Raw genomic sequence first — 12,080 nt, 5'->3', positions numbered from 1 at the left:
CCTTAATTTCCCCTTCATTAGAGGTGAGGTCTCCCTTTTCATCTTTGATACTGTCAATTTGGTTTTCTTCTTTCCTTTTTTTTTATTAGATTGACCCGTACTTTGTCTATTTTATCTGTTTTTTTTCAAAATACCAGCTTCTAGTCTTATTTATTAATTCAATAGTTCTTTTACTTTTGATTTTATTAATTTCTCCCTTGATTTTTAGTATTTCTAATTTAGTTTTCATCTGCGCATTTTTAATTTGCTCGCTTTCTAATTTTTTGAGTTGTATGCCCAATTCATTAATCTCTGCCCTCCTTAATTTGTTAACATATGCACTCAAGGATATAAATTTCCCCCTGAGTACTGCCTTGGCTGCATCCCACAGAGTTTGATAGGATGTCTCATCATTGTCATTCTCTTCAATGAAATTGTTGATTGTTTCTATGATTTCTTCTTTGACTAGCTGGTTTTGGAGAATCATATTATTTAATTTCCAATTAGTTTTTGATTTTCCTGTCCAAGTGCCCTTACTAATTATTATTTTTATTGCATTATGATCTAAGAAGGTTACATTTATTATTTCTGTTCTTTTGCATTTGTTTGCAATATTTCTATGCCCTATTACATGGTCAATCTTTGTGAATGTACCATGCGCAGCTGAAAAGAAGGTGTATTCCTTTTTGTCCCTATTTATTTTTCTCCACATATCAATTAAATCTAATTTTTCTAGGATTTTATTCACCTCTCTTACCTCTTTCTTATTTATTTTTTGGTTTAATTTATCTAGATCTGAAAGAGGAATATTTAGATCTCCCACTATTATGGTTTTACTATCTATTTCCTTCTTGAGCTCTGCCAGTTTCTCCTTTATGAATTTGGATGCTATGCCACTTGGTGCATACATATTGAACAGTGTTATTTCCGCATTGTTTATACTGCCTTTAATCAGGATGTAATGACCTTCCCTGTCTTTTTTAATCATATCTATTTTTACTTTGGCTTTGTCAGAGATCACAATTGCCACTCCTGCCTTCTTTTTCTCATTTGATGCCCAAAAGATTTTGCTCAAGCCCTTAACCTTAAACTTGTGTATCTCCACCTACCTCATATGTGTTTCTTGTAGACAGCATATGGTAGGGTTTTGGTTTCTAATCCACTCTGCTATTTGCTTCCATTTTATGAGTGAGTTCATCCCATTCACATTCAGAGTTATAATCATCAGTTGTGCATTTGCTGACATTTTCGTATCCTCCCCTATTCCTACCCCTTCTTCTTAAACTATTTCCTTTTAAACCAGTGATTTTCTTTAAGCCAGTATCCCTTATCCCCTCCCTTGATTAACTTCCCTTTATACCCCCTCCCTTATTATTCCCCTCTTTTTATTTTTAAAGGCCTAATAAATTCCCTCCCCCTTCTTCTCCCCTCCCTTTTTTGACCTCCCCACTCCCTTGCTCCCCTTGGTTTCTCCCTTCTGACTTTCTCAGTAGGGTTAGATAGAGTTTTATATTCCAATGGATAATATAGCTACTCTTCCCTCTCTGGGTTGATTACACTGAGAGTAAGGTTTAAATATTACCTCTTAAAACTCTCTTCCTCTCCTTCTTATAATAGTATTTGTCCCCTCCCCTTCCCATGCCCTCTTTGAGTGTAATAGAATATCCTATTTTTCTCATTCTCTCAAGTTTCTCTTGGTGTCCCCTGCTATTCACCCCCCTCTTTCCCACCCCCCATATCATCTTAGACCATTTAATATTCCACCCTCTCCCTATGAATTATTCTTCTGATTACTATAATAATGAATACTATAATAGTGAATAGAGTTCATTACAAACAATTATACATAGCATTTCTCCACATAGGAATACAGATAATTAGATCTTACTCAGGCCCTCAAAAAGGCAAATTTAAAAATTATGAGTTTTCTTTCTTTCCCCTCTGTTTCTTATTTACCTTTTCATGTTTGTCTTGATTTTTGTGGTTGGATATCAAACTTTCCATTTAGTCCTGGTCTTTTCTGTGCAAATACTTGGAAATCTTCAATTTTGATGAATGCCCATACTTTACCCTGGAAGTATATAGGCAGTTTTGATGGGTAGTTGATCCTTGGTTGAAGGCTCAGCTCTCTTGCCTTTCTGAATATCATATTCCAAGCCTTGCGGTGTTTTAGCCTGGAGGCTGCGAGATCCTGTGTGATCCTGATTGGTGCTCCTTGATATTTGAATTGTCCCTTTCTGGCTTCTTGTAAGATTTTTTCTTTTATTTGAAAGCTCTTGAATTTGGCTGTTATATTCCTGGGTGTTGCCCTTTCTTGTTCTAGTGTAGAGGGTGATCTATAGATCCTTTCAATGTCTATATTGCCCTCTTGTTGTAGAACTTCAGGACAATTTTGCTGAATAATTTCTTTTAGAATGGAGTCCAGGTTTCTATTAATTTATGCTATTTCTGGAAGACCAATGATTCTCAAATTGTCTCTTCTAGACTGGTTTTCTTGGTCTGTCACTTTCTCATTGAGATATTTCATGTTTCCTTCTATTTTATCAGTCCTTTGACTTTGTTTTATTTGTTCTTGTTGTCTTGAGAGATCATTAGCTTCTAATTGCTCAGTTCTAGCTTTTAGGGACTGGTTTTCGGTTATGATCTTTTGGTTTTCCTTTTCAATCTGGTCATTTCTGGTGTTCAATTTGCTTATCAGTTCATTTGATTTCTGAGCCTCACTTTCCAATTGCAAAATTCTGCCTTTTAAACTGTTATTTTCTTGCCTGATTTCCTTTTGAGCTATTTCCCATTTCTCTAGCCAAATCTTTTCCAACTTTTTCATCATCTCATATTTGATCTCTTCAAGAGCTTGTGACCAGTTTTCATTATTTGGGAGGGTCTGGATCCTTGTTTGTTCTCCTCTTCTGTTTGCTTGGTTGTCTGAATTTTCTCTCTGTAAAATTTGTCGAGTGTTAAAGATTTCTTCTTCTTGTTGTTAATCTTTCTCTTTTGGCCTTCCTGATTCTGGGTTGCCATTGTTAGCTCAGCCCATTCTCAGGTTTATCCTCACGCTCAGGGTCTGTCTGTGCTCTTTAGGCTCCTGAGGATTCAGTTCTGGTTGTTCTCAAGGTCAATCCCCCCTTGCTTGATCCTTTGCCAAAGGCTCCTTTACAAGTCTCAGGGCACTGCTTCCACAGTTTTATACCCATCTGCACTGGTTCCCTACTCAGGGTTTCAGAGCCTTCTCTCACGCGTGAGCCTGTGTCTGCCTCCACTCGCGCCTGAGCTCTGTGTCCACGCTCAAAGTCCATGCTCGTTCTTTAGCCTTTTGGGTTCCTAAGTCTTGCTGCTCTCAGGAACAGGACCTGGAGCTGCCACTGACTCAATGGGTGCCCCAAACTTGCTCTATATCTCTTGAGCTGGCTTTGACGTTGTAGGTGGTATGTGTGTGTGTGTGTGGGGGGGTTTGCTCAGCCCACGATTTAGTGAGAGCTGTTTCACCCCTTTATAGCATGGAAATGCCCTGATTCCACGTACCTTCCATGCTGTGCCCTTTTGAGGGGTCCCTCCGTTTGTCTGGATTTGTTTTTATGTCCCCTTGAGGAGTCCTGTATGTTTCAGTTAGGAGAGGTTAAGCCATCTTAACCAGGAAGTTTAAAGTCAATTCTGTGTTGCCATCTTAACCAGGAAGTTTAAAGTCAATTCTGTGTATTGGCTCCAAGGCAGAAGAGTGGTAAGGGTAGGCAATGGGGGTCAAGTGACTTGCCCAGGGTCACATAGCTGGGAAGTATCTAAGGCCAGATTTGATCATAGGACCTCTTGTCTCTAGGCCTGGCTCTCAATCCACTGAGCTAAATCTAGGAAACTCTAGATCACTATTATGTGTCTGTGTTTCCCCTCACCTCCATCCCACTGCACACTAAGCACTTATATGTTATATGAATATTTGGTGAAATGAATTTTGTCATTCCCCTGTGAAGATTGTGCGTTTCCCAGAGAATCAAAGAGCTTGAACTTTTGGATTGGTTTGATTTTAATTATAAATATTTTATTTCTTTTCTTCCTTTTTTTTCTTTAAGGTTGGGAACATGAATTTCTACCTGTGTTTAGCTTCCCTATGCTTGGGAATAGTGGCTGCTGCTCCACAATATGACCAGGCTTTAGATTCTCAGTGGGACCAATGGAAGGCAAAATATGAGAAGACCTATGAAGTGGTAATCTTTTAACTACTTTTTACACCAGTAGTGTATGCATACATCTCCCAGGTGGTCTAATGAAATGACCTTTCCCCAGAAGCCAATGATTCACTCTGCAAGAGCTCAGTGTGCTCAAGATTGCTGATTTTCCCACATAAGGTTGGGGTAGGAATGTCTTATATCATCACAGCTTGGAACCCCTTCTCAGAAATGAATTTTCTAGGATATGAGACAATATTTAAATGTAGTCACCATCCCAACTGTGCTAACCTACTTATTGAAAGTGGATTTGGTCTGAAGAAAGTTTAACTTGTATGCATGATACAAAAGCTTATTGATGACTTCAAATCTGGCCTCAGATACTTCCTAACTACGTGACCCTGGAAAAGTCACTTAACCCCATTACCTAGCCCATACTGCCCTTTTGCCTTAGAACCAATATATAGTCTTCACTCTAAGACAGAAAGTAAGACATTTTTTTAAAAAGCCTTGTTGAACTTTACTTTTTTTTTGTACTTTCTTTCAGAATGAAGAGAGTTGGAGAAGAGCAGCATGGGAGAGTAATTTGAAAATGATTGAAGCACACAATCTGGAGTACAACACTGGCAAACAGAGTTTCCAGATGGGAATGAACAAGTTTGGTGACATGGTGGGTATATCTGCTAATTCTGAGAAGTGGATTCTTTTTTTGCTCCCAATACACTTAATATAAGACACCTTTCTTTTCATTTTAGACCACTGAAGAGTTCAAACAAGTGATGAATGGCTATCAATCCAATGGATTACAGAGGAGGACCAATGGATCTCTACTTCATGAACCTCTCTTTGCACAGATCCCTGAATCTGTAGATTGGAGAGAGAAAGGCTATGTAACTCCTGTTAAGAATCAGGTATTAGTCTTGTTCAAGTTCTGGCCATAGATAACAGATAAAACTCAGTGAGGATTTTGATAAAACATTTAAATATTGGGACTTCAGATGAGCTCTGTGATTGAGTTCTCTTTCATTGTTTTGAGACTGTTCAGATCTGTCTTAAAAAGCTTTTTAAGATTTTCAAATGAACAAACTCACCTTCATTTTGACTTTCAGGGTCGGTGTGGTTCTTGTTGGGCATTTAGCGCCACTGGCGCCATTGAAGGTCAGTGGTTCCGTAAAACCGGCAAACTTGTTTCACTTAGTGAACAGAACTTGGTTGACTGCTTTTCTTCTGAACGCAATGATGGCTGTTGTGGTGCTTCCATGTACAAAGCTTTCCAATATGTGAAGAAAAGGGGCGGCATTGATACAGAGGAATGTTATCCTTACTTTGGAAAGGTAAACATCCCCATCATTTTCATTTAGGCCTTATTTGAATGGAGAGACTCATTTTGGGGAAATGAGTGTTGGGTAGACCTGTAAAAAAGAATGTGAAAGAAAATGGAGGCTTTGATACAAGAGGAATCATCTCTCCATTGGAAGGTAAAACTTAGTTATTAGATGCCCCATCATTTTGGTTTAGCTATGTTTGAATGGAGAGACTCAGTTTCAGGGAAGGAGAACTGAGGAGGCTTAAAGAGACAGTGGACTTAAATACCCACCTCCCTAATCAAACCTCAGAATCTATAGCTAATCCAAAATATATCAGCAATTAAAATAAGTTCCTTTTACTATGTATCTAGCTAGAGATATTAAAATATTTTAAAATATTATATAGTAAATTGAAAATTTATTTTAATACTTAAAGTTTAAAATAACATTATAAGCAGTTATGAGGAACTTAGGTGGACCAGTAGATAGATCATTAGACTTGGAATCATGAAATCTATCTGAGTTTAAATCTGGCCTTGGTCCATGCTAACTTTGTGTGCCACTAGGCAAATCATATACCTCTGTATGCCTTACTTTCTTCATTTGTAAAATGAGCTGGAGAATGTCAGTACATTTCCAAGACAACTCTCAAAAGAGTCAGACTCAGGACTGAGATGACTAAACAACAACAAGCATTTATACGTAAAGCACATGAAGAAAATTTGTTTACTGGATTATCTCTATAGTTAAGACTCAGAAAGCATTGTATTTATTATCTAGTCAGACATCTTCATTTTACAGGTGGGAAAACTGATGTCCCGAAATCATAAGAGTATGGCCTCAGACACTCCTAGTTGTATGACCCTAGTCAAGTCACTGAACCCCCATTGTCTGGCCCTTTATCACTCTTCACCCACATCCAGCTATTTTCTTGAGCTGTTAATAAATTTCCTGGGAAAACATTGCTCATTGATTTGTTAATTTTGTGACCATCAATTTTAAATTCATTAAATTTAAAACACTTCAATAAAAACTACTAAATTTAAATTTAAAATTTAAAGACCATTTCTCTATTTCATTTAAAAAGAAAAAACAATGCCAATATCAGCCAGAATGCTCTGGTGCTAGTGTCACTGGATTTGTACACATTCCATCTGGGCAAGAAAGAGCACTCATGGAGGCTGTAGCAACTGTGGGTCCCGTCTCAGCTGGTATTGATACTTCAAATCCATCCTTCAGGTTCTATCAGTCTGGTAAGCATTTGTTCTTTGTTATTTCTGTAACAATACACATGCATTTTACTGCCATTCCTTAGTATTTCTCAAGCTAACATATCACTTCAATATCTTAGGTGTTTATTTTGAACCACAGTGCAGCAGTTCTAACCTGAATCATGCTGTGCTGGTTGTGGGCTATGGTTCAGAAGGAATAGATGGAAAGAAATACTGGATTGTCAAAAACAGGTAAATCAATTCCTAAAAATCCTTTTTTTACCTGAAACATCATTAGTCTGCTTGTTGCCAGATTTTTGGTTATTTAATTTTGAAGGAAGAGGGAGGAAGAAGAAAAATAGTGGTCCCCTTTTTCATTCTCTAAAATTCCTGGCAGTTTGGTGGCCCAGTGCACTTGGCTTCGAATCTGGAAGACTCTTCTTCATGAGTTCAAATCCAGCCTCAGACATGGAACTTACTTAGTCATATGACCCTGATCAACTCACTTTAACCCCATTTTGCCGCGCTTCCTCATTAAGAAAGGAGATGGCAAACCATTCCAGTGTCTTTGCCAAGAAGATTCCAGAATTAGAATCACACAAAATCAGATATAACTGAACAACAAAGTTTTGTGAATTAGGAAAGGATGGATCTTAATGTTTGGAAAGGCCTACCTTATTTATTTTTAGCACTCAGACTAACTTTAGAGTTCTCCAGTGGTTCTTCATTGGTTCCATTAACCACTGATGACTAGATAGTGCAAAAGATTTCTGGTTAGTAATGTTCTTCGACTGTTGTTGGACCGCTAGTTGGACTGTTCTAATACTGTTTTGTTGGGACTTAGAAAATCTTAAAAGTGCTTCATAGATTGTGAGCAGCTGTGATTCATGCCATCAGCAGGCATTTTCATTGCTTTCTGGAAAGTCCAGCTCACTTCCAGTTTCAGTTACATTGGGTGTCATAATGCTTGCTTTGTGTCCATAAAGTAGAAATCTACTTTTGGACAGTCCTCTCTCTGATGCTTCAAATTTATTTTCTCTGCAGCTGGGGTGAAGAGTGGGGTGACAAAGGGTACATGCTGATGACCAAAGACGAGAATAACCACTGTGGAATAGCAACAGAAGCCAGCTACCCTGAAGTGTGATTTCATCGAAGGAGAACCACTTCAGAAAGATTTGAAAACAGGTTCCAAGACCCATATCCTTTGGAATAAAACACTTGAATGTAGCCCAGCATCCAAGTTATAATTTGAGTTCCTTGTGACATTTTTACATTTCTGAAATGTAAACACTACTTTGTTATAAATAGCTTATAATAATCCTTAATTCAAAGACTTATGAATTTTCATTTTAAAATTGTATGTATAAAGATTTTCCTTTTTAAATGAACCTCAGTTCATTGTATATGCACTTTTGGAGAGCTGATTGAGAAGAGGATTGGGTATATAGTTTTTTTGTCCTAGAATGGGGAATCAGTCAGTGGCTACAAATAGTTTTGGGGATTGAATTTAACATATTGTACTCTACCTCATTACAACATTAAAGGCTGATCAATGACTCCAACTGGCTTTGGCATTACTTCAGTCTCTTGAAAAGCAAAACACAGAAAGTTACATGTTCAATTTTCAGGAGCCATTAGTAATCGATGTACAGACTTGTTACCTGTTAATTATGTGAATATAGAAACATACATATAGGCCTACTGAAGTTATATGGAGCAAGGACAATCCCATCTTTTTAACATCTAAAAGGTTTTTCAAGATAACCTTGACATAATATTACAATGAGAGCTCATATAGTCTAATGGTTACTGTTAAGCATGATTATTACCTTTGCATCTTTTTCCATCATCAGCTTAAGATCTTTGTATAAAATCATATTAGTTTTATTTTAGCATTGGAATTTAGCATTTGGAAATTGGAAATTAGCTAAATTGAAATTTAGCATAGCTTACTTATGTAGTACTTTTTAAAGTTTTCAAATGTCTTCATGTATGGTCAATCAATAAACATTTATTATTCACCATGTGCCAGGAACTGTGTTTAAAGTGCTGGGGATGAAAGTGTGAAAGAAAGACAGTCCCTGTATTCAAGGAGCTTACAATCTAATTAGGGAAAGAAACAAACAATAAGCCTGATAAGGGATTGGGAGAGACTACAAAAGAAGTTAGAAAAGTCAGAAATTAATCCTTACAGTCCCTCTGAGGTAGATGCTATAATTATCCCCATTTTATAGAGGGAAGTTGAGGCCAAGAGAGGTAAAATAAATCACATGACTTAAGATCCCTCACTAATAAGTATCTATGGTAAGACTTGAACTGTCTGTCTGAAAGTACAATCTTGATCCCAGTTGTGGAAATATACTCATATGGCTCTTTTCTTTATGCCCCCTTATGATTGAAGATGTATCAGATCTGTGATCTCTGAGCCAGCCAGAATTTACCCCCCAGATAATAGCTAAGGTAGGGTCTCAGGGTTGGGGTATGCAGAAATCTGTATTACTTTCCTCCCCCATTCCTCCTCAAAATAATTACTACATTAGCCCTTTGTGCCTGCCACCTTTTGTTATCTGCCTGAAATGATGCCCTTCAAATAGGTTCTTTACAAAATATGACTCAGAAGTGCTAGTTTATCAGTGAGCACCACAGAAGGTAATGAGCCCTTTCAGGAGGTATTTAACTACACCCAGTCATCAAATTTAATGGGATCTACACTTTTAAGGGAATCTGTATAGTAAACTAAGTGATTCCCACTAAGATGTCTTGAATACTGAGGAATAAATAGCCTTGCTGAGAAGCTTTCTCCACCTTTTCCTCTCTTATAGTTAATCCATGGATAATTTTATCTAGTTAGTCTTAAAATTAATACTTCATACTCTTTCATTGATTATTTTTTCTTTTTGCCCAAGTTCATAGAAAGACAGAGTATTTGCAATCTTAAATTGCAATTGATCAAATTATTTAGAAACTTTTAAGGCTTTTTTTTTTCCTCTGTGTCTCCCTCCAGATCTTCCAGTCACTTAAAACTATGTGTCCTGGAATGGCAGATCCATAATTAATTAACTTCCTTTCATCCTAAACCTTTCCATTTCTTAGTCCTTCCACCTTCTAGTGGTCACTGAAATCTGGCACATTTCTGATGACATTGCAACCCTGACCACACTTTCTAGGGCTGTTGAGCTTTTACTCATACTCTATTCATCCATCCAAACTCTGATTACTCATTCTACTCAGTTCCCATGACTTAATCATTATTCCACCCCAGCCACATATAAGGATAGTCACCCATTGGATCTTACTATTTCACATATTTTTCATTTTCTTAAGAATTGTTTTATTTGATCATGACTTCCTATAATTCCATATCTCCCTATACCTCACTCCCTCCTCAAACCATTTTTCACCCTCCTCAAGATGTCTAATTCATCTATTTCACAGTGGGATTTCAGGTTCTTACCTTACCTTATTCTGACCTTATTTCTCTCACTCTCCACTAACTCTATATGTTAACTAGTTCTACTCTCAATCCAGTAATATGTAAATTCCTGAAATTCTTGTCCTGTCACTAATCATGATTTCCCAGATCCCAAATCTGAATTCCTTTGTTCCTCCTATTTATGTACTACTGAATGGAGCTTGATCGTGATACTGATTAGTCTGCTACAGATTTGTTTTATGATTTAACCCAGGCTAGCCAGGCAATCCCTTTACACCTCTCTGATCAGTTGACTATTTCACATGCCCCCAGTGACAAATCCAGACATTTTCATCCCTTTTCAAGTTTTCCATCATACCTTGTCATCAAGAACCTCAACTCACACATCACAAAAAAACCTGAAGTCATTTTTAGAAAGCTTCCCCTGTTTTCCCTCCTCATCTCATATCACTTACTATCCTCACAATTTCCTCTGTCTTTCTCTCTTTCCATCTCTCTCTGTCTCTGTTTTTCTCTGTCTCTGACTATCTGTCTCCCTCCATCATCCCTACTGTGTCTGATGAAAAAATTACTTTTCTCTTTGCTAAGGCAAAACATTTCTACCCTTGGTGCCTTCAATCTGTAGCCCCTCCAGCAGATTTCCCACTGTCATTCCTGTTCTCTATGTTATCTTCAGGCTCTCCACCATCTACTGGCTTCTTCCATCATGCTTATTAACATAACCATTACTAAAAGAAAAAAAATGAAACTAAATGAAAAACAACACTCCCTTGATCCTACCATCTATACCATCCTTTCCCTGATATTTCTTTTCTACTTTCTTAATAACCATTTTTAAATGTTTTATTTTTTTCCATATTACATATAATTTCTAATATTCACTTCTTGACATTTTGCAATCCATATTCACTCTCTCCCCTTAATCTTAGCCCTCCCCAAGAAGGCAAGACATATGATATAGGTTATATAGATACTATCATATAATACATATTTCCATAGTCATGTTATGAAACAAGACATCTATTACTTACACTAGAGAAAAATTAGTGTAGGAAATAAAGAAAAGAATGATACGTTTCATTTTGCATTTGGACTCCATTTGCTTCTTCTATGGCAGTGGGTATCCTATTTTTTGTCAAGTCCCCTACATCTTTACCTGGCTTATAATAGTTGTCCTTCACAATTGATCCTTACACATTATTGTTGTTACTGTGTACAAAACTTTTTATCACTACATATAAGTCTTGCCTGGTTGGTTTTTTTTTGTTTGTTTGTTTTTGTTTTGTGATCATCTTGTCATTTCTTAGGGCACAATAGTATTCCATTACAAGAATATACCACAACTTGTTCAGGCATTCCCCAGTTGATGGACCATCCATAACCTTCTTGAGGAAGTATCAACAATGTGTGCTTCCACATTTTCTCCTCTGATACTCTGCTATCTGGCTTCTGACCCGAGTTTACTAAAACAGATCTTTCCAAATTTAACCACTGATATCTTAATTGCCAAACCTAATGGCCTTTTCTCAAACATCATCCTTCTTGACTTCCCCCAACTCCAATGCATCCTTTTCTTGTCTGACAAACTGGTTTTCCTAAAGCACAAGTTTCACAACATCATCCCATCCCCATCCTGCTCAATGAATTCCAGTCCTGTTTGACATCTTAAGCTTTTCATGACCTGGCCACTTCCTACCTTCCCATTCTTATACTTTACTCTCTTCCACATACTGTGTGATCCAGCTTCAAGTACTATGTACCATTGACTTTTTAATCTTGATGATGATATGAGGAATATAAGGGTTTTAGGGAGGACTTGCCACACTCGATGCCTGTCAGACCCTTTTCAGAGGTGGTCATCCACCTTTGGTATCCACCTGCCACCCAACTCTCACATGTGGCTACAAGAAACTACAGCATTCACAGCAGCTACATTCTTGCAAAATAATCTCTGAGGATGGACTAAACCAGGTCAAGGATAATTGACAGGCCT

The 12,080-nt window shown here is 37.4% G+C and overlaps 1 protein-coding gene across 1 annotated transcript; it reads left to right on the top strand.

Annotated features, from left to right (window-relative positions):
- The first annotated feature begins 4,049 nt into the window (after positions 1 to 4,049).
- On the top strand, positions 4,050 to 7,798 carry LOC123231298 (procathepsin L-like). Its single transcript, XM_044657560.1, has 7 exons — positions 4,050 to 4,175; positions 4,684 to 4,806; positions 4,892 to 5,047; positions 5,246 to 5,470; positions 6,531 to 6,696; positions 6,795 to 6,906; positions 7,699 to 7,798. The coding sequence occupies exons 1-7, from the start codon at positions 4,050 to 4,052 to the stop codon at positions 7,796 to 7,798; spliced, it is 1,008 nt and encodes a 335-aa protein (XP_044513495.1).
- The last annotated feature ends 4,282 nt before the right edge of the window (positions 7,799 to 12,080 follow it).

Source organism: Gracilinanus agilis, chromosome 1 (genome assembly GCF_016433145.1).
Source record: "Gracilinanus agilis isolate LMUSP501 chromosome 1, AgileGrace, whole genome shotgun sequence".
Classification (NCBI taxonomy): Eukaryota; Metazoa; Chordata; class Mammalia; order Didelphimorphia; family Didelphidae; genus Gracilinanus; species Gracilinanus agilis.
Note: the sequence above shows the minus strand (reverse complement) of the source record. Positions and strands in the feature narration are given on the sequence as shown.

Excerpts from the sequence above, each read along its gene's own strand:
- LOC123231298 (XM_044657560.1), top strand. The coding sequence starts at position 4,050 with ATGAATTTCTACCTGTGTTTAGCTTCCCTATGCTTGGGAATAGTGGCT. Across the intron at positions 4,176-4,683 it reads ATGAGAAGACCTATGAAGTG|AATGAAGAGAGTTGGAGAAG; the intron begins GTAATCTTTTAA and ends ACTTTCTTTCAG. Across the intron at positions 6,907-7,698 it reads TACTGGATTGTCAAAAACAG|CTGGGGTGAAGAGTGGGGTG; the intron begins GTAAATCAATTC and ends TTTTCTCTGCAG.